We start from the raw sequence: 22,963 nt of genomic DNA, 5'->3' as shown, positions 1-22,963 counted from the left end.
ATCCGACAACGTTTTTACAATCAGGTGTATATCATTTGGAAATGATTGCAAATTACCAATTGTCTTTTTTACCTTTGGCGTAATCCCCCCCCCCCCCCCCCCCCCCCCCATTTCATTCAACTTTACATTCCCTATAGTAAGATCTCTTTGTTTAACGGTTGCGCACGAGAAGCCACATACAACTCAAACGAAGAATCTAATTTCTCAAAAGAGTTGCATGTGGTCTGAATTGGGAAAATATTACTACGAAGACGAAGAGGTCTACTAGAGAGGATTTGAATGTATAAATCTTGGTGAAAAAAAATCTTTTTTTCAGAATATTCTTTGTCTTGAGTTGTTGAGAATTTTAATAAAATACTATATATACACCTATCTCCTCTGTGTTGATGTCCATCCCTCTTGTAATGTTCCCGTTTTACATCCTTTTATATGGTTTACTGTATATTGCATTATGTACCTATGTGTACCTCATTCGCTTTAAAAATGTCATGTGTTTACTATGAACATCAATCATTATTATTCAATGTCTTTCACCGTCATCATTCATATCTTTCGTCATAATAAACCAGCTTTTCTCTATCATAGAAACAGTGATATAACTGATGCTAGTGAGAAAACCACAGCTCCGAACAAGAACTCTCGTCTAATTGGCCAGCTTGTTGCAGTCTCCTCCTGAAATACCAAAAAAGGCATTTTTTATTTGTGTAGCTGAGAAACGGAAAGGGTTAGAGAGAACTAAATGGGAAATAGTTCATTGATTTGCAAATCTTTGACCTATTGACCTCACAACTAAGCCAAGCCACACTTGCTCCTTAAAACGAGTGTGTAAAATCACTGAGGGTCAAACTATGGACCTCTTGCTTAGCAGGCAGCATACTAACCAACCAAGCCACACTTACTCCTTAAAACAAGTGTGTAAAATCACTGGGGGTCAAACTAATGACTGAGGAAAGACACACTTGTCCCTCTGGAGGGAGTGGATGTCAGTTTGGAATATATTTGCTGGAAAATAATATCGAGGAGAGCAGCAGTTAGGCGGACTCGCGAAACGCCGACAAAGCCAAAAATCGAAAGTCGAAAAACATCAGGGGGGGGGTGGGTTTTTAGAGGTCGGTAACCCGCCCTACAGGGGGTCTTGCGCGATCGGCCGACACGCGAAATGTGCCTAACTGCTGCTCTGTTGGGGTCGCAAACAGAGGGAAAGATATCCTTTAGATATACGATGCATGAGTGTAAGAAGTTCGTTAACGACTTCTGTGTGATTTGTTTAACGCCTAAAGTTGTCATGCCGAAGCCAGAATCTTTTTGGTGTTGTGGTAAAAAAATGCAGATAGAGGAGGACACGTCAGCACAGTGTTACGAGTGTGGTAAGAATATTCGTAATGCGGTGCCAAATGTTACCAAAGAACAGTATTACGCCAATGGAGGTCGCACGAAAACGCCATATAAGAGGTTGAAATACTTCAGGGACTGGATGAATTATATCCAGGGGTTGCATCCGGTGTATTTAGACACGCGGGAGATCGTGGACAATTTGGAAGAGCCCTCGCCGCAAAGTCTACGAAAGACATTGAAAAAATTAAAGCTAGGGAAATATTACAAAGCTATTCCCTATCTTTTGTCTGAAATTACCGGTAGGCGTATTCCTCATGTCCCAGATATGCAAAGGGCCGAGTGGTTATTCTGTCGGCTGGATAAGGATATTCCTTATTACCCCGACGTAATTTACGAAATATTTTACGAAATAGACCCCAACCACCCCCTATTAGAATGGATTCCGAGAAGATGAAATGTGCAGTCGAAATCCCCCTACGTTCTTTTCAAAGCAGATGTCTACTGAGCGAGTTTTCTTTGGAGCTCCTCTTTTGCCTTCTGGTAGATCTGTTTGCGAGATTCCTCGGACAGATCTTTCACGATGGTTTTTTTATTGCCCGACTTTAATTCGCCGTATTTCTTTTCCTCCGCGAGGATCAAAGAAAACTCCGTGTCGTCTATGCGGCGGTCCCGCAGAGCCTTGGAGACCAAGTCGGCGATGGTGTTAGCCTTTGCTCTTGCTAGGGCTATGTGAGTGTCGTGCTTGGATATCTTACCGGACAATTGCTTTATAATGCCTGTCGTAACAGCGGAAACGATGCCGCAAATGGCCCCAACGCTGGCCAAAGGAACGCCAACGACTATTCCAGGCCCGGTAAGTGAGGTGGCAACGCCGGTGCCTGTTAACGCCACGGACATGGAGCCGGAAGTTATCGCGATTTTATGTAATATGCTTCGGGCTCTAGCATACTTTTTCCTGACCTCCTCATAGTGCTTCGTTTGACCCTCTAAGTAAGCGAGGATTAAATTTGCTTTATTCAAGCGGAAGTTCTCGGCGTTTAATTCTGTAGGACCTATGGTGGGAACATCTGGGTACAACTGAGGTGCTGAAGGTATAACATCCATTATATACTAATGTACGACGCTTTTGGGAATGACATAGAGGAGCAGCCACATCACGACAACCGGGATTATGCCAACTGGAGAGCATTTAGGAAGATGTTTCCGCACGCGGATGCTAGTAAGTTCGAAAGAAGATCCGATGGGATTTACTATAAAGGCTCCAGGATGTACAGCAATGCGGACTTGGAGCCAAAGGTGACCGTTAAGCATAAAGAAAAGCCGAAGCCCAACTTCCCAGAGAATTTACTGCTTACGGATGAAGAATATCCATTTTACGATAATAAAGACACGAAGGGTTTCGAAGATTTGGTTACCACTTTAAAAATACCCGTAGGTAAGTCTTCCTTTAAGATGAAGGTTAGAGACATCTTCAGAGAAACGCGCATCAAGCATACGTCAGGTAAAGAAGCCCGCGAATGGCTTGCAGGGCCTAACATGCGGTATTGGCCGCAGCAGTTAAACTTTGCTGTCTGGGCTGCGACGAAAGGATGCGGAGTAGCCGCGGATATGTTTCATATTCCTTTCCTGCGATTTCATGTTGCTTTTACCATCCGCAGAATATTGTTTGAACTAGGAGCACCTCTTCCTAGTGATACTGTCTTTAACGCGAAGGATAATAAGTATGATAAAGTCGCATGGGAGCGTTTAAAAAATGAATTCAACCTAACGAATCCTGACTTTCGTAATAAAGAAGGTGCCGCACATGGTTTAGGAGAAACGTACACTTATGCTTCATACGTCGGAGCCAGCATAGAAAGGGCCGGAATGGGATACCCCAGCAGATGGGAATTCTCCGACCTTGGTGGTAAAGCATCGAGGGGTACTTTAATTTACTTCATAGAAAGCAAAGAGAAATATCCATGGGCGCCTTTCTTTGCCGCAAAAGGTATTGGTTTGAAGAACCAAGCAAGAATTAACCGAAGTATTGAAGCCTTCGTCTATTGCGTCCTTGGCGCCCAAGTTAGCACCCGCAGCCCTATCGTGAGTGCCTCCGGTGCGTCACAGGAAACCCAACAAGTATTCCTCGTTCTCTTCGAAAGCGCTGTTATCGAGAATGAGATTTCTAAGTCAGTTCAAAGATATCAACTTGCGGTGCAGCAATCAAAGGTTAGACTGGATTATGCCTTGAGTCCTGGTTGTTGGTTAATGCCAAGTAATTTGGTCATCAACGCCGATTCCGTCGTGGGTTACAACAACAAACTTCAACGAGCTACTAAGGATATGAAGTTTGGGGTGAATGACGTGAACTCTGACACTCTTAGGAACATTCCCCATTTCGTGGAGAAGCCAAAGAAGGAGCACGTAGAAAAACCATCGAAGAAGGCGCATGTAGGAAAACCCGAACCAAAGAAACCAGTAAAGAAGGTTACCGAGGAATATGACCATGACTTACTAAAAGCCGGCTTAGCAGCTGCAAGCATTGGTCTGAGCTATTATATATGGCGATGAACAACCCCTACGTAGCTGGAGTAGATTGTGTTTATACGACTTACACAGGCGAGAAAAAATACAACCAGAGCTCTTGGGTTGATGTCACGGGCATGTCCGTGAATTTGAATTACTCAGGAAAGAAATTGATCCTTTGTAGTATTTGCATTGGCACGAGCAGCCATGCTAACGTGGGCTTTAGGTTCTGCGATGACAATGGCGTACTGCAGGCTATGAGAAGTAAGACAAACAACAGGGTGCCTGCGCATTTTTCCGTAGAGCCCAACCCCAGCAGCCTTGAAAATCATTCCGTTTGGACTTTCCACATGGTCGCCGATTGCCATGGGAAGGTAAAGCTGCAAATGCGCGTAGATGACACCGGGAGCGTTTGCATAAATAGTATAGAAAATCAGAGAGATACTATCTATAACCACGCAACCATCAGCACTCTTACGGTGCTTAGTCTCTAGAAGCAAACTATGTTTGCTGAAATATATGAACCCACACGCAAAGGAAGATTGGTTTCTTCATTATGTGGAGGAGAAGGACTACTTAGAACAGCATTGGCATGACACGGGATTGTGGGTGAAGGTTGGAGGCCTGGGATTAATCGTGTGTACTATTAGCATTAACACGGGGTATTCGTGCAATGCTGGGTTTAGGATCGTTGATGAGAATAACCATCCATTACTACCTTACAGAAAAAAAAATAACAATAGGAACCCAGTCCATTTCTCGTCGGAGCCCCCTCCAAAAAGCGGAGAGGACTTAACGCCAGTAACTTTTCATATGATAGCCAATTGTCAATATGCGAAGCTTCAGGTCCTTCCCAATGACGTTGCCTACCTTCGAATAAATGTTGTGGGAACTCCTGCTATAGATGCGGCCTGGAGTCATAAGCCCATTAGCACCATGAGCGTGCTGCCGCTAGTTCCGCATTATCAAGGCGGTGCGAATACTATCTTTACTTATCCCCAGTCGAGGACGCCTCGGGCACCCGACGACGATAAGCCACCAGTAATACACAAGGACAAGATTAACCCTTCACCTTCTTCAGGAGGACCACCCCAATAGCTACGACTAAGATCCAAATGTTGTTCCCCACGAACTTTAGCAGTTCTCCGCCGGCCCTAAGCGCCAAGGAAACAACCGAACCCAGCAGCCCAGGAAGACCGGCTGCCATCTTTTTTCCCAAGTCCGTCAGCCCACTGCCTAATTTCTTTACGCCCGCGCCTGTAGCCTTAAGCGTGGATAGGATAACTCCTACTACGGTGCTAATAGCAACCGCAAATGCGAGGGGAATACCATACTTCACCAGAGTCCTTTTTATCTTTTCCTTGGTGGTAAGCCCCAACTCCGTTTCCAAACCATCCCTTTGCGCTCGCAGTTCCGTTAAGCGTTCCTGAAGGGCTTCTGCTTCCGCTTGGGCAGCTTCCCTTTCCCCTTCAGTGCGCCCTTGGTCCGCGGCTGCTTCCTGCTGCCTTTCCAGCTGCGCCTCCATATCTTCGTAAGCCTGCGTTACCTGCCTAAGTTGCTCCTCCTTTACGATGATTTGCGCGTTTAACTCCCGTTCTTTCATCACTGAAGCTTCCAGCTGTGCGCCCACGCGTCTGAGTTCGGCGTCTCTGTCCCCAACGTCTGCAACTGCATGGTCGAAGTTCCTTCTAGCCTTATCCCTTTCATGTAGCAACGTGCTGATGCGCTGCTTATTGTCCTCACTTTCCCGTTCGTGAGAATCCGACATCATTCGCACCTGCTTCATGTATTCCTCTTCTCTTTCGTCCATTGTCTGTTTTAAGTATTCGATGTGCTCGGCCGCTGCTTCTAGTTCGGCGGTTTTTTCATCTAATTGCTCCGTAAGTTCGTCAAGCTGTTCCCTGTGTTTGTTTATGAGTTCTTGCTGCGTTTTTTCTTCCATGTCGAGGGATTCTAAAGACTGCTGCAGCTGCAAGGCAGCACTGCTGCCTGACGGCGTACTCGTTAGCTTTTCCTCTACGTCTTCCTTGGTAGCTTGTATTTTTACGAGCTTTCCTTGATCCTTATCCAGAATTCCAGCGATGGCATGCATTTGACTGGTAGCCCTGGGGGTCTTAATGCCTTTAAGGAATTCCTCCTGTAGCCTCATAGTTTCCTTACTAGTTAAGCTGGACAGCACGGATAAGTCAGGTCTGCCTAGCGCCGTTGTTATTTCCTTCGGTAAGGCATTGTTAAGTGCGTTAGACTTTTTGCTTTGATAAAAGTCATACCACCTTTCCCTGCCTACGTAACGAATTTGGATTTGACCCTTATCACCGCGTTGGAATTCTAAAAGAGTCGAACTGGCTTTAGGATATCTCTTACGCACGTCGGTAAGTAGCTTTTCGGGTGCCGTTTCGCCGATAGCTGCCAATAAAGTTGGAGGAATTCGGGGGTCGGCAAAGAACCTTCCTTTTCCATCGCGGATGACGTAAACCTTAGCACCGCTTCTAGCAAGTCTACCCATAATTAGTTCCCTGCCGTATTCGTCTTCTTCGAACATTAGCTGCGCTTTTTCAGGTATCCACTCAGGTAGTAGCCCCTGAAGCCTTTCAAAGTCATCCGGGGGGTCTTCCATGGATTCATCCATTTCTCGTTGGACTCTTTGCAACCATGCGTCACTGGGGGCTTCAGGAACTAATCCTAAGTCGCCCATTTGCATGTAAGATGGAAGAGATTTACCGGGGTTCTTTCCTTTAAACCTATTTATGAGGCTACGTAAGGCATCAGGGGCATTTAGGCCGTACTTGCGACGTAGCTTTTCATAAAAGTCCGGCTTATCCGCTTCCGACAGCAGGGTTTCATATTCTTCATCGTTAATGTCGACTTGACCTTCTTCGGTAAGGGGGTCAAAATCCGTTCCTTCTACTTCCATTATATATGATAAGCTCAAAGTTAAATCCCAACGTATTACCTAAGCAGGTTGGCGGGCTGAAAGCAGAACGCACCTTTCACCGGGTCACCTTTACCCCCAGTAGCGCAAAGCCAGGGGAGACGCTGTACGTAGGCGTGCCCCGCCTAACGGATAACCTAGTATTGGTTCCTGGCACCTTGGCTTTGAGGTTTGACCTAGCGGTACAGTCAAGCCCCACAGATGAAAGGATTATCGTTAACAACGTGGGTCGCAACATTGTTTCTAAGATGAGAATCAAGTTTGCTGGGGAATCCTTGCTGGACTTAAATAGGTACGATCTGTATACCACGTACAAAGACTTATGGTTGACGGCCTTTGACCGCGCGCAAAGGATAGAACAAGGAATTGGTAGTGTCATTCTACGTAAGGTTCGCACACCTACGAAAACGCAACCCACTGACGGCAGCGGAGAAACCGCAGTGGCAGACGCAAAGCGAATAAAGACCGCCTATGGTAGTAAGTATGTCATACCGTTGGACTTTGAAGTGATTACGAATCACGGTGTGTATTACCCAAGACAGTTATCCGAACTGCAGTTTGAAGTAACTTTAGCAGATGCTAATAACATCATTGGTGGGCTAAGCACTGCACTTACCACAACAACCCCATACTCTATTACCAACTTAGAATTACAGTACGAGACCGTGTACAGCGAAGAGCTGGCCCGTAGCGCTGGCATGGAATACAGCTCCGGAAAGGCATTCCTTTACGACCACGTAGTGATGTATAAGACGTTTAGCTTCCTGGATAAGACGGATGAGGTTATTAACCAAAGTATTAACCTCCCCCGAAGAAGTCTCACGGGGTTGATGTTGGTGTTTGCCAAACCCTACGAAGCCGGTAAGCGCGACTCCGAGGCCTTTCACAACCCCAACATTACTAACGTGGGGGTCAACATAAACGGCGTTCCAAACAAGGTCTACTCCCAGGGGATAAAGCCCGCAGACGTGTACAGAGAGGCCATGCGCAAGTTTGGCGACCAAATTAGCCCCGAGGAATTCTTTAAGGATAAGTATGCGCTGTGGATTGATATGCGCACCATTAACGACGAAGACCTACATGGCCAGGGTTTACGTCTAGTAAACACCCAGGATGGCATAACATTGGAGATCAAGCGCACCAAGAACACCAGTGCCGGCGACGGCGATAAGATAAACTGCTACGTCTTCGTCGTGTCTGACGCGCAACTGAGCGTAGAAATGAATCAGCTAAAGAGCGTTGCCTATTAATGACTTCGTTGCCTCAGCCATTCTAAAAATAAAATATTCCTTACGTATAATATGCTTCGCGTATTCGAAAACAACGAAACCAAACTGCAATGCATAGTGCAAGGCGATAAACTATACTTCAAAGCAAAGGAAGTGGCGCTGGCGTTGGGTTACGAACGCCCAAAAGATGCAATTAAGGTGCATGTTCGTGAAAAGTATAAGGTAAAGCTTAGCGAACTTAGAGTGGAGGTGAATCGCCTCCCCTCGTATTCACAGCCTAATTCCCTGTACGTAACCGAATCTGGGTTGTATCGGTTGATATTTAGCTCTAAGATGCCAACGGCAGAGACATTCCAGGATTGGGTCTTGGAAGATGTCCTGCCTGCGTTGAGAAAGACAGGTAAGTATGAAATAGAAAGGCGGTTTGACACCCCGAATAAGAAAGTCTTCAAAATAGAGAATGAATCTGACCTGCATTTCAAAGTCGTCGATTACATACGCCGGTTTCACCCCCTCGTCATCCTAACCCCCGGCTTAGGCGAACTACAGGACTCCGCCAGCAAGCGCATAACATGTTGGAAAAAAGGTTACAAACGCGGTCAGCCAGATCTACTAATCTCCAACGCCCATAAGGAGTTTAATGGCTTTTGCATAGAATTAAAGACCCCCAAGGGAAACGGCGTCCTGTCCGCAGACCAGTCTAACTTAATTTCGCAGTACGACATGAATAATTTCCGAACCATGGTGTCCGACGATTACGACGTTGTCTGTCGTGCCATAGATAACTACGTGGACGGCATCCGCATTCCTTGTAAATGGTGTATAAAACGCTTTAAGAGCCCCGAGACGCTAAAGACGCACCTTAGAATATTTCATAGATATAATGATCGTCAACCAAATTCATTGGCGTGATCTTGTCCACGGTAAAGCATACGAAATAAAAAATTACGTCGTCTTCGAAGACATCGACCGTTTACGGTTAGTCCTCAAAGACTTAGAAGGCAAGGAATATTCCCTTTGGGCGCCGGATTGCGTGCGGTACGTAATTCAGGGCGAGGAATTCACCCACTTACGCAGTTATGGTAAGGTAAATGGCCGATGGAAGTTTGACATTGAAAGAACAGTCACTCCATCTCCTCTTTGTAGTTAAGCGCGTCTGCTAAAGTCCGCTGCGCTTTAGGATCCGCGGAGCACCAATGCCCCACAAAGGATCCTTCGGAGAATACCCTGTCGCAATGAAGGCAGGTGTATTTTTTACGCGGCGGCTTACGAGGGGTAATGCAGTCGGCAGGTAGTTCGCAAGTAATACAGTCCATATATTGAAAGGGTAATTAGAATGCCTCCCAGAAAGGCAGCTGCGCTAGCATATACCTTTAAAAGGGGTCCTTATTTTTATTTATTATTATTAGATTATGCAAGCGCCCTTAAAAGGGGTCTTTATTTTTATTTATTATTATTAAATATCCTTAATTCATTATTATCGAATATTCTTAATAATAATAAATAAAAATAAGAATGGGATTTGAGACTCTTTGCGCAAACCCTACTTTACTATCTTAGGTCCTTTCTAACTTCTACGGGCTTTCCTTGCCGCCTCATTGCCGGCATGCCAGGCCTCAAAGCGATCTAAGTACTCCTTAAAGCCGCCTTGGCCGTCGTAGAGGCACTGCCAAATATGTTGGTCACTTCTTTGACAGCCGCAACGCTCGCAGGTTGCCTCCCAATATTCCCTATCTTCCCACCTTACGCCTTCGACGCAGTCAAACTCCGCAAAGCGCTGGTCAATTTCCTTCTTCCGGCGCGTTAACTTCCTTTGGGTTTCCTTTGGGCAACATCGTGCGGCAACGTCGCCGTGCTCCTCGCAAGCCACGCTCAGCAGGTCGTAATTGCCGCGGCACCGATGTTGATGCCATTCGTCGTTCTTGTCCTCCTCGCAGCGCTCACATACGTTCTTTAGGCAAACGCGGTTTTCTACGTGGTAATCCAACATCTGCGCGCTGCTAAAGAGTCGATTACACTCCTTACAACGCCTTTCGCGTGCCTTCTTAGCGCACACCTTCTTTTCCAGGTGGTATTTTAACATTTGCTTCGAGCTGAACTCCTTGTTGCAGTGCACGCACTCCATATATAATAAGGATTTAATAACCCTTATATGGGATACCGCATAAAGTCCTTAATGGACTCTTTTGCCCCGGATACTATTTCAAAGAGTGTCTCAGAATGTTGACGTTTAGGTTAAATCTTTGTTAAGGATGCCTGGAAAGCCCGTAAGGATTAGTAGGCGGCTTAAAATAGTAAAGTTGGGTTTGTGCAAAGAGTCTCAAATCCCATTCTTATTTTTATTTATTATTATTAAGAATAATTAGGGATATTTAATAATAATAAATAAAAATAACAACCCCTTTGAAGGGCACGTCTTAACAAAGATTTAACCTAAACGTCAACATTCTGAGACACTCTTTGAAATAGTTTCCACATATACTTAACAAAGATTTAACCTAAACGTCAACATTCTGAGGCATTCTTTGAAATAGTTTCCACATATACTTAACAAAGATTTAACCTTATTGTTAACATTCTACAGGGGATATCGCATGAAGTCCTTAACGGACTCCTTAGCCCACGTTGCCATCGTTATCAGCGCGCCAAACCGTTCTGCACGCTTCAGACCGCACATTTCATCGTACAATTCCTGCACGCGCTCCTTTAACCGATCGATCTCCTCCCTTTGCATTTCTATGGTGTCTCTTTTATCTTTTGCGTCGGTGGCAATCCTTCTTACTGCGTCCACTGGGTCCATCGTATATATAATGGATCCGAACCATATTCCCTGCAATGCTCTGATAGTAGGACCCACCGGCTGCGGAAAGACCCAATTCGTAGTGGAGCAGCTATTAGGACCCTTTAGATACCGTTTCGACTACATAGTGCTATTATGCCCCACCTACGTGAATAACCGCACCTGGGAAGGCATAGGAGTGAAAGATGACGACTTCTTTGTAGATATCTTAGACCCCAATGAGTTATCCAGCCATTTGAAGTTTTGGCACAAACAATTCCCTAAAGATACACAGACACTCCTCATATTGGATGACATTGCCTGCGGGGACGACGTAAAAAGACGCACTTCCGAGCTCGTTAAACTCGCCTTCAGCGGTAGGCATGACAATATCAGCGTTTGGTTGCTTTCCCAGCAGCTTACCAGCGTCTCTAAGCCCTTCAGGGAAAACATAGGCTCTCTCGTAGTATTTTATACTCCGAGCCGTAGTGACCTGGAAACCATCTTAAGCGACTATGGGGGTGAGATATCCAAGGAACAGTTGCATGAATACATGCGGCATTTAAAAACGCACCAACATTCCAAGATGATCTTCTCTTTGAGGTTTCCGTATTCCATTAACATATATGGACATTGAGCAGCTCTTAGATGAAGTCCCCACGCAGCTAGATGAAAGTAACCTTAAGGAACAACTTAACGTCCTGGTGTCTTCGGGGAAGTGCAAAGAAATGATAGGCAAGGAACTTACCCATGAGCAGGTTAATAAGTTGTCAGAAGATGAAGTCAAGAAGTTCCATAAGAGGTATGAGGCTGCCCTTGCAAGTAAGACCACGGACGCCGTAGCAGACTCCGCTATCCGACTTGCGACTAAGTTGCTTGGACTTGCGCTGCCCATAGACGACGTGGAGCAACTACAGAAGGACATTAGCGAGGACTATGTCATCGCCCAAGAACTTAAGATAACCTGCGGCTGGTTGTCTTTGAAGTGCGGTAAGTTAATGGCAGTCGCCTCTGTGGCTTTGCACGTAGCTCAGCATGTCGACTTGAAGGAGGTACTAGGTTCCTTCGGAACATCTTGGAAGGACTTCAAGAAGGACAGAGAAGTCGAAAAGGTCTTCCAGGCAGCACTTGCTGAGGTACCTGATCAAGTCACCTCAAGTACTTAGTCAAGTCGTTGTCAAGTCACCTCAAGTACTTAGTCAAGTCGTTGTCAAGTCATTGCCAAGTCATTGTCAAGTCGTCATCAAGTTACTTGTCAAGTCCTTCAAGTCCCTTAATATAAGATGAGTGGCACCGAAGAACAACCACCCGTAGAAGATACCAAGATTACCAAGGCTAAATCTCCGGGCAGAGTCGCTGCCGGAAAGAAGCTCGCGGAGATGAATAAAAAGAACAAAGCCAAAAAAGAAGAAAAGGTGGAGGAAAAAGAAGAGGAATCCTTTATTAATCGGGGATACGTCATTGGTGCGTTAGGAGTCGCTATAGCAGCAGGCAGCCTCTACTTACAATGGCGGGCTACGAAGCCAAAAGTAAAGTGGGAGGCCGCAACATATCACGCACCTGTGGAACCGGCTGTTAGAAAAAGTAAGATCCCTGAAATGGAGTAGATTTATCACCCGCGGCGACCTAGATTTTCCTTCTCGCTTTGTAATATAATGTCAACCGCGTTGTTGAAAACTGTTGAAGAGGCCGCTATTATTACTTCCATCGTTGCGGGTATTGGTTGGGTAGGTAAGAAAGTGCTCAAAGAAGACTTTACTGAAGACCCAAGCAAGAGCTTCGCTAATTTTGCTAAGATGACCGCTGCCGTGGGTGGGGCTATCATGGTAAAGGATTACCTACGGAAGGAAAAGTACCTGCCGACGACGTAAGCTTTGCTTGCGTCTAATATAAATGGCGGCCGTAGGTGCAATTGTTGCAGCTTTAGCATTCACTGGAGCTAATTATGGTGGTCAATATTTGGATAGATTAGTTAGAGGTGATCGCAGCGGAGATTTGGCCGCCGAAAGGAAGAGACACGACTTAGCGCTGGAGAAATATCAGCGAGACGTTGCAGCTTGGAATGAAAAAAGACAAGCTTACAGGGATTGGTTGGACAAGAACTACCAAGACAAAATGCAGGCGGATAAGAACTTCGAAAATACAGACTTCGCCTTTAAGCGCTATGCGCAGGCGCACCCCGCGGCATTAACGGGGTTAAGAAAGCCTCAGTTCAAGAATTACTACCAGCCTTCTAAGAAACAAAAAGACAATGAATTGGTCTTTGTAGGAGTCGCAGGGCTGGCGGGAGGCGTGGCCTTGGCGTATCTGCTCTGAGCGCAGCTCAGATCACTAGAAGGGGACTTGTCCCCTGTAATATATGATCGTCTTTTTGGAAAGCGACAAGAATAACTTTACCACTTATTTGAATCCCCCCATCAAAGCCCATAAGGTTAGGCTGGTTAGTTGCTCTTTGTACAATTCTTGGTATAATTTAGTCAATGCCTTGGTCACTGAGCATAAAGGCGGCGGCAATTATCAAGGCGTATTGCTGCCCGATGGACATTACACACCAATCACCCTTGCTAAGGAATTAGCAAAACACGGTTATACTCTCACCACGGGATTGCCGCACGAAATGACCTTCAAACATAATATGCCAAACTATTCAGTAACTTTTGGAAAGTCTGACCCATTGGGATCTTTATTATGTGCCTCGGGCAAGACAATTACCGACACAGCCATACCCGTGAAATGGAAAGTCGCATCCTCTTACGAAGTCTATTGCGACTTGGTCAATAGTTACAACAATGGAGAAAAGTCTTCTCTTATGTCCAAGTTTCTGCCCAAAGGTAATCCATTTGACTCAGAAGAATACACTCCCATTTCTTTGAGCTATGACTTGTCTCATTTGGTAGAAAGCATAAACATCACCATTAAAGTGGACGGAAAGACGGTGGATTTTAACGGACGTAAGATCAATCTCGTTTTGGAATTCATATAATGGGCCGCGTAGAGGACAAACTCAAAAGGATTTACTACGGGCCTGAAGGCTATTGGAAAGGAGCGTCGGCCATCAAGAAACTCGCGACCGCGGCCAGGGTATCAGATGAAACGGCTAAGAACTGGCTAAGAAAACAAACCCTCTGGCAGGTTTATCTTCCCGTGCCTAAGTACATTCCCAGACCCAGCTTTACCGTAAATACCCCTAATGAAGTCCATCAGGCGGATTTGCTTTTCTTGCCGCACGATAAGGTGAGAAAAAAGACCTATAGATACGCTTTGACCGTAGTTGATATCGCAAGCAGATACAAGGACGCCGAACCCATAACCAGCAAGGATTCTGGGGAAGTCGCAGAAGCCCTAGGTAGGATTTATAAGCGCGTCTTGAAATGGCCTAAGCTGCTGCAAGTGGATGCGGGGACGGAGTTTATGGGCGTGGTTACCAAAACCCTGAAAGACCACAGCACTAAGATTAGGAGAGCCGAAGCTGAGTACCACAGGGGCCAGAGCATCGTCGAAAGATTCAATAAGACCTTAGCCGAGCGTCTCTTTGGGTACCAGTATTGGAAAGAGCTGGAAGATCCCTCCAAACGCAACAGGGAATGGACTCAGAGGCTCCCCCAGGTCGTCGCGGCTTTGAACAACGAGGCGGCCAGGGCTACGGGAATAAAACCCAAGGATGCCATAAAAAAGAAACACGTGGAACACAAGTCCTACGTCAGAAGTTCGAGGGCGGTCGGACTGAAGGAAAAAAAGCTCCACCGCGACATAGTGGTCAGATACCTCTATCAGCCGGGGGAACTCGAAGGTGGCAGTAAGAGAGCCACGGATCCTAACTGGTCTTTGGAAACGTATGAGATTTCGAAGTCCGTCACCAAGGAAGGGCAACCCGTGTTGTATTACTTAAATGGCCCAAGTCGCGGATTTGTCATGGAAGAGCTGCTCATAGTCCCCAAAGACTCAGAGTAGTGCTAGCTGCCCTTCAAAGTAGCGCAGCACCACGCGCCCGATTGCACTCTAGGCATGTCAGTCTTACGTTGCCTCTGCAATGGCCGCGTTTATTATTTATACGATCCACGGAGAACTGCTGATCGTCATTTGGGTCAAACCTCCATAGTAGAGGTATGTTACACTTTGCCCCTTTCTTATAGACGTCGTCCACGCATAGGTCGAACACCATGCCTTTTCCTTCGTCGTGTCTCTTATAGCGAAGGAGTTTCTTAGCAATGTTCTCCTTTGCTATATCTTCTGGCGTTTTATCGTAACGCAATTGCGGACCCCAAGCCCTCCGCAACTGTTTGGCATGCTCCACACGGCTCACAGCGGTATATATCAAATTACTCCAACATAACCGCTGGTCTATAATCCATAAGGTTTCTTTTATGGTAAGCCCTTGCGCGCTGTGGACTGTCATGCAATATCCCAAACGCCAATCTGGATGGGAGGTTATTTTTTCAACCTTTCCCATAGGCACCCAGACTTTATCATGAGTTACCGCGTTTCGCAGTTGGACGTCGGTGCCTGGCACCCACACGTTTCTCTTCTGCATGCGGGTATCGTGGGGCTTGTAGCAAACGGGCACCAAATGGCTTGGGAATCTTTCGCGGTGTACGCTTAACAAATCTTTCTGTATTCGCGATTGTGCTGCGCGCTTGCTGCTCAACACCAAATCCTCTGGATGCCACGCGTGAAGGAAGTCCTCGTAAGATTTTGCCCGCACATGCTTACGCAAAGTCTTATTTTGCTCTGCATCGCTGAGGCCCCGAAGTTCCGCCTTTAAGTCTCTTACTTGATCCTTGCTGCGGTAGTCTGCATCGATTTCCTCTGCATGGTCTACAATTCCTTTTAACCATTCGTGGGGCATTTCTCCGCAAATAGGAGGCGGCTGGCATGGATCTCCGGCGAATATCACTTGACACTTTCCGCGGAGGAAGTCTACGAATTCCTGTAAGATCTCTAATGGCACGGTGCAAATCTCATCCCATAATATCACCGGGGGTATGTCGCGTATTGCTTCCGGCACCCACTTTTGACCGTTCCAGCGAAAGAAGCTGTGGTACGTTTGCGCATCGTGGCCCATCTCCGTTAATTCTCGTTCCAGACGGTGTGTCGGCGTTAACACCTTCACGCGAGGGAATAATTCCAAAACCCTAGTGGTTTTACCGCTGCCTCCGGGCCCATAAAGATACGAAAAGCGTTGGTAAGAAATGGGGTCCACAACGGATGGCAATGGCTCCACGGTAGGAACGACGGCACCTCTTACGTGTTTCCCGTGGTACTCCACACGTTCTCTCCAGGCTTTTATCTCTTCATCTTTTATACGCCATTGACCACTTTCCGCGAGTTCGTCCTCCGTGTAAAACTCTTGCATTTTTTCTAACACTTCGGGCTTCACATACAAAGAATCCGTGGCCACACGTGGAACGTCCGCTTTATCAAACCGCAACAGCATTGACAATAGATTAACATGCGCATATGCGAGCATGCTGGCGCGTAAATGGTAATATTGCGGGCGATGATCTTGGTAATAACACAACGCATTCCATCGTTGTTCACCTTTACCTTCTATGAAATAATTCCACTTCTCTACGGACACCATCGTTCCTTGCTCATGTGCACGTTTTACGAGGAAGCTCAACTCTCCGTCGTCGGTTATCAAACGCCGCTGCATGTGCTTTTCTCCTTCTTTTGCGCCCTGGGTGAATTTACCTATGACGATCCTAGCAGTGGGGTTATGCTCCGGCAACCATTGCGTAAATGCAGAGCGGCAAAGTATGGCTTCATGCGCGGTGTATGTGAGAAGCTCGCGTTCTTCGAGAAACTTCAGCAGGGGTATGGGAATCCATTCTTTCTCCTGCAGATGTTTCCCATACCACGCGTAAATTATCGGATGTAAGCCCTTTGCTAACTTCCACGTGGTCAACCGCACGAACCCCGTAGACTTGGGAGCGTCATATTTACCTGGCAAAGACACACGAAAGAATTGTGAGTCTGGATGCCCGTAGCGGTCGTAATACTCCTTACAATCCCCAAGGCCTTTAAAACTGGCAGGGTAACAATGTTTCATGTCTAAGGAGACGTATTCGTTCTCGTCATACTCCATGTTCCACAGACCTCCATGGCCGTGCTCTACGCAGGCTTTGGCTATGTCTCCAAATTCCTTAGGCGTGGACTTCCATCCATTCCTTTTCTTCGCAGCTAGGAAGTCCAAACTACGGCTGCTTAAAACCTCGTCTGAAAAGTCTTCCCCTAAGGTCGCACACGCACTTTGAATACGTTGATGCTCTACTTCAGGGCGGTAGAGAGTACCATCCTGCGTCATAAACTGACTTCCTTCCGCGTCCATCAACCAAACGGAATTCTCGTGGACTAATTCTGCCAACGGCGACGTCTTATAAACTTTGGTTTCCTTCTTCTTAGGGAACCTAAGTTCTCGCCAAGCGTGTCCATTGTGTTGGTAGATGACAATAGGGGCACCTCTACCTCCATATTTTTTCGTCCCTTCGTAAATGCAACCGTCAGTGATGTCCTTCACGTGTATGCGGCGTTCTAAAGCCGTCTCTAACTTCTTGATGTTTTTGATGGTACCTCCGGTTTTATTAGTATCTCTTTCCCATTTCCTGATGACTTCACTTCTTTTTGGCGTAAGCTTACCGCCACGAGAGGAATCTTCAAAGAACTCTCTTACCAACTTCGCAACACAATTACCCGGATGTCGCATTGGTCGCAACTTCTTAACGTCTGGCTCCTTAATCTCGTACGCGCCGTAAATGACAACGGTAACCGGGTAAGCGACCTCATAGAATAGCATGTCAATCCCCTCTAATGCCCCTGGTCTCGTTTGCTTATTCAAGACGAACAAACTCTGCTTACCAGACGCCCTGATGGGATTACGGCCCTTTTCTATCACCCACTCGCCGTCCAAATACTTCACGAACGTCAACTCCAAACGGTAGTCGCCGTCCGGCATTCTGTCGATTATCTTTTCAGCCATCTCGTGATTCATCGTCTTGTCTGTCTTTCCCTCCATAAACGTCGCGAAGACAAAATCCGCATCTGAGCTATCCATCACCTGATTTCCCAGCCTGCGCACAGTTTCGTTTTGAATGTCGTTGACGGATGCCATGTATATCTAAAGGATATCTTTCCCTCTGTTTGCGACCCCAACAGAGCAGCAGTTAGGCACATTTCGCGTGTCGGCCGATCGCGCAAGACCCCCTGTAGGGCGGGTTACCGACCTCTAAAAACCCACCCCCCCCTGATGTTTTTCGACTTTCGATTTTTGGCTTTGTCGGCGTTTCGCGAGTCCGCCTAACTGCTGCTAGGAGTGCCCGAAACATAGAGTCTGGTGTATTTATGTACATGTATTCCAATAATCAGATATTTAACAATTATTTGCTGAAGGAGGAGTGAGGGGAATAATCGTTTTGGTATAATTTTAGACTTGAATATCAGAGAAAATTCAAGATGAAAAACAATTTAATTTTACTTCCAATCTGAAAACTTTGGAAAAATCACTTGTCTCTCGATCAATCACAGCTTGAGGAACATTATATTCAAGTCCGAAATTATACTATTATAATATATTATAGTATATACCTAATTGGAAAAAATTTTGTCAGGTTCAAAAAAAAAGTTAAATCATCAAAGCTAAGACCGAAGGGGAGCATGGGAAGATAAAATACCGCAGCCAAACAGCTCTCCAGCGTAAATCTTCAGAGAATGGCTTTGGCATGATAATCTAGGTCGACCGACTTTGCTCTACTGTGCATTTTTACATGTCTATATGCAAATATAATACACATTTTGGAGTACCCAAAATCCTTTTCGGTCTTAGCTTTGATGATATGACCTTCTCGAACCTGACAACGTTTTTTCAATTAGGTGTATATTACCTTCAATATTTCTTGTATTGGAAATTGATTGCAGAACTGACGGGTGTCAGTGTGTTCTTTCGGCAGGTTTTCATTGGATACACAATCACCAGAACTACAAATAAGAAGAAAAAAATCAAATATAAAAATCAAAAAAAAAAAGATTGAAGTATTGGCCAATCTCGATGATACCTGCAAATGACTTCATGTTTTAGATCGACACTGGAAACATTTGAAATCTCCACCTCATGAATGCTGCCAAAGAAATCTGTGAGAAGAGTCTAAATACAAAACATGTTTTTTGTTAGATTTTTAAATTGTATCCAATAGAGGCTTTGCACCATCATATGATGTGATGTATGTAAAAATATGCAAATTATTATTGCGTACATATTAACTGTATAACTAACCTTATCTACATCTCTCTCAAAGAGGTCCGTACGTACCCCAGGAGTTGACATAACACGGTCTGGCGACGTATACTCAAACTAAATAAAAGACACAGACATATATATATTCATGTGAACTGACAGAGTGGTGTGGCAGGAATCCCAGAGTTGGGAAGCTAGCGAGCACGTGCAGGTACAAAAGTCCTGCAAAATCCAGTGGAACTCCATCAGAGATAAGAACAAATAATAGAATAAGCTTTTTTATTGTGTAAAGGTTCTTTCAATTTTAGACCATGTCTCATTTTCTTGAGAATAAGATTCTTTGTTTAAGTTGTATCCATGTTCATGTGTCTTCTCATGTACGACTGTTAAAGCATATTATGGCGCTAGTAGCAGCCATGCAACCTACAATCATGAGTGATTTGTTAGTATGTTAGTGTTATGCCTCTAGATTGGGATAGGTACGATTTATCACACGGATATCGACCCTCATGTGTAACAAAGATCAGTACTCACCAATTCACCTACAGTAGCTTTACTAGCAGGTCCGATCCTCTCTAAGAACTGTAGTAGAAAATAGGTATACCTGTCAATCACGTGTACGCCGATGGCTGGGTCATCATGATGCTAGAAAACAAGATCAAAACCATAGTCATTATTGATATTTATTAACGATTGTGAAAAAAAATAACTGTTAAATGGACAGAAACTTGTCGGTACGGTAAAGGCCGGCACAAACAAGGGAGCTTGCTCCCGCAACACGATCCCGCAACATGCTCCCGGAGCAAAGCTCCCTCGTCTGTACCAATGATTTCACGCAGAAAAAAAAGTTGCGCAGAAAAAAAAGTTGCGCAACAAAATTTTTGCTCCCGAGTTTTGCTCCCTCATACCAAAATGGTTAAATATGATGGAGGAGCAAATCTGTTGCAGAATCGTGTTTCAGGAGCAAGCTCCCTCGTGTGTACTGAAACTTTTATTGCCGCTCAACAACCTGGCTCCAGTTGGCCAATCAAATTGGCTTATTTGTTGGAATTATAACTAGTTCCCATGCTCCAATCGGGTTGTTTCAGCGTTTAACTCCCCCGTGTGTACTGGTCTAGCAAAATTACCCAGGATCACCCAGGAGCATGTTGTGGGAGCGTGTTGCAGGAGCAAGCTCCCTTGTGTGTGCCGGCCTTAAAGACTGATGAAAAGGAAAGGTCTTAGGATGATACTAGAAACTATAGCTGATGACAGAATGTTACTTACTGAGAGTGAATCTTGTCCGACGAGACTGCTACCAACACCCACGACATTTGGAGAGTAGATCTTCAAAGTCATTGAGTGTGCTTGACAGCTGTCCACAATAAGGAACAGTTCATGGTACCTGGTGATACAAAATATTCATAATAATCAACAAGTGAGTTTAGATCTCTCTCTATATATGGAATACTGAATGGATGATGATGGATGATGGTGATGGGTGATGGAGGGCCAAATTAACATTGAAAACCAGTATATCAAACTTGCAAGTGATTTTTGTTCATGTTTGAATTTTTTATTGTAAAGTGCCTTAATAATAATAAATAATAATAATTTATTGAATTTGTATAGCGCAAATCTCAATTGGGTTATTTTCATTTGTGCCTTGGAACATATCCATATGGAAAATAGCGCTATATAAATATCATAATCATATTACTGCGACATTTCAATTGGTTGATGTGAAATTTTCACTGCCACCAGTCCAGTATTTTGATTATTTTTGATCACGGCAGTCAAAAACCAAATTTGAGTGTACAGCTTGAAAATACCGAGTTTGCAGAATATTGAGGATCCGGGTAACATAAACAGAAACTCCTAAGACTTCAAGTGTAATAAGTCACCTTCTTTTTTGCCACATTTGTTCAAATGCATCTGCAAGCTCAACACTTGTTATTTCTTCTGCATCTTGGAATTTGATGAATCCATCACCACCATGACCTATAGTAGGATGAAATGAGTAAAACAAAGGGATAAGTCAATGGATAGACAGATGAATGAATGGATGGATGGGATAGGTGGGTGAACAAATAGATGGACGTAAGAAAAATAGATGGGATGGAATTGGAATGACATTGATTGATAAGATGGATGGTTAAGTTACAATGGATAGACAGTAATCATGGATTGATAAACATAACAGATTAATGAAAGATTTGATGAACAGATGAATAGATGAATAGATGAATAGATGGATGAGCAGTTGAAAGAATGATTTAGATAGATGGAAGAACTGCAGTGGAGTCCCATTATTGCTCAAACAAAATGTCAGTATTTTGAACTTGGGCCTCCCCCTTTGGAAAATCATGGCTATTCTCCTGGTTCGAGATAATGATAATCCACTATAACTATATTGCTACAACACCTGTCATATAAATGAGTATGTTGCTTCTTTCATCAGACAGCAATCTCTTGGACCTTGGAACACTTTCAGGCAGACGTCCTAATCGAATCATACGAAAATGTTTTTGTAAGTTTTTTCTTATCTGACAACATGCAGTGAGTAATGACACACAAATAAACATATTGAGACAAACCTGTTAATATTCTAATGAAATTTTCAGCTGTTACCTGTCAATGGAAAACAAAATAGATGCATTACACCACAACGTGCAAGAGTATGACTACATTTAATGTATATGCATACTTCTATGCAAAGGCTTTTGTACATTTAATTGACACATTTTGATGGGAAGTTGGCTGTATTTTTCAGAAAAGGCGTGGAAATGCTCGTCTGGCAGCAAAAAGCCTGTGCATAGAAGTGATGTGCAAATACATTAAACGTGGTCATACTTTTGCATGATACACTGTAACAGTAGATACATTAATCAAAAAATAGAAAACTTGCAAGATATATCAATATATTCATTTTATTTAGGGCTTTACATGAATTAAAAAGGAAAATATTATTTTGTGTGTTGGAGAACTTACATCGTATCCTCTATAATCAACTTCTACGTCGTCGCCATAGAGATTGATGTGTTGATTGACATTATTAAAAACAGTCCCTGTACCACAATAAATAAAACAATATTAAACAAGCTGTAAATGTACAAAAATAACAGGTAATTAATATAGATCATATATGGATGAACAAGGAAAAACAAAGGGACGGCTCACAATCTGTTGTCTATAGATGATGAAGATGTTGAATGGTGTAGATGGTGGTGATAAAATGATGATGATGTTTTGATATTGATAATAACCATGGTGAATATAATAAATATGATAATCTTTGATGTTGATGATGATGCTTAAATATGCTGACTGTGATTCTAATGCTCATGATGGTGATGATGATGATGATGATAAGACATCATACAAACCTGGTCTTGGGTTTCTAGCATTACAAGCCATATCATCAGCTGTCATCAGGATAATGTGACTAGAAGCAAAAAATATGACTATCATGATCTGCATTGTGGAAGAGGGCTTGGCAAAACACAATCATGGCCATGACAGCACAGACCCAGCTGTAAAGGTGTGTGAGCTCATAGGGTTGGGTGCTGTAGATGTTACTTACCTGTCAGGAATACCTAGTCTCTTCACACTACGATAAACTGACAGCACATTAGCAACATGACGATAGTTGAACCAGAATCGAGAAGTACAAACCTTTAGTAAAAAATAAAGCAAGCACAGGATTTATAAAACTATGAAAGAAAATTGGAAAAATCAAAGCTATCGTCTACCTACCAAGACAGCCCAGTTATTAGTATGTCCTCTTTTAAATACATTATCTAACGGTACTCTTTCTTCTCCTAAAACGTTAGAAAAACCTGATAAAGATATTGCAAGACACAAAAACAACAACCTGAAGGCCGCCATCTTGGATCTTGAGGAACCGCGAAGACTAGTGGGTAAATCGGAAATACAATTCCGAGACAATCCCGAGGTAATCGCGATAGACAGCCGAG

General features: G+C 44.4%; 1 protein-coding gene across 1 annotated transcript; it reads right to left on the bottom strand.

The window, feature by feature from the left end:
* Positions 1 to 320: 320 nt before the first annotated feature.
* LOC116289334 (GPI-anchor transamidase) lies at positions 321 to 22,879 on the bottom strand. Its single transcript, XM_089024822.1, has 13 exons — positions 22,743 to 22,879; positions 22,570 to 22,661; positions 22,373 to 22,431; positions 21,978 to 22,054; positions 21,584 to 21,617; positions 21,412 to 21,489; positions 20,891 to 20,987; positions 20,274 to 20,391; positions 19,542 to 19,652; positions 19,047 to 19,124; positions 18,829 to 18,917; positions 18,658 to 18,751; positions 321 to 672 (listed from the first exon to the last, which is right to left on the bottom strand). Exons 1-13 carry the CDS (start codon positions 22,872 to 22,874, stop codon positions 580 to 582), a joined length of 1,152 nt encoding a protein of 383 aa, XP_088880948.1. The 5' UTR covers positions 22,875 to 22,879; the 3' UTR covers positions 321 to 579.
* Positions 22,880 to 22,963: the final 84 nt, after the last annotated feature.

Source organism: Actinia tenebrosa, unplaced genomic scaffold (genome assembly GCF_029948245.1).
Source record: "Actinia tenebrosa isolate PJP-AT-01 unplaced genomic scaffold, QUT_ActTen_1.0 PGA_scaffold9__36_contigs__length_13948895, whole genome shotgun sequence".
NCBI classification, from domain to species: Eukaryota; Metazoa; Cnidaria; class Anthozoa; order Actiniaria; family Actiniidae; genus Actinia; species Actinia tenebrosa.
This window is presented reverse-complemented; position numbering and strand designations above follow the sequence as displayed.

Excerpts from the sequence above, each read along its gene's own strand:
- LOC116289334 (XM_089024822.1), bottom strand. The coding sequence starts at position 22,874 with ATGGCGGCCTTCAGGTTGTTGTTTTTGTGTCTTGCAATATCTTTATCA. Across the intron at positions 20,988-21,411 it reads CATACTCATTTATATGACAG|GTCATGGTGGTGATGGATTC; the intron begins GTGTTGTAGCAA and ends ATCCTACTATAG. Across the intron at positions 19,653-20,273 it reads TCGGACAAGATTCACTCTCA|CATCATGATGACCCAGCCAT; the intron begins GTAAGTAACATT and ends CTTGTTTTCTAG.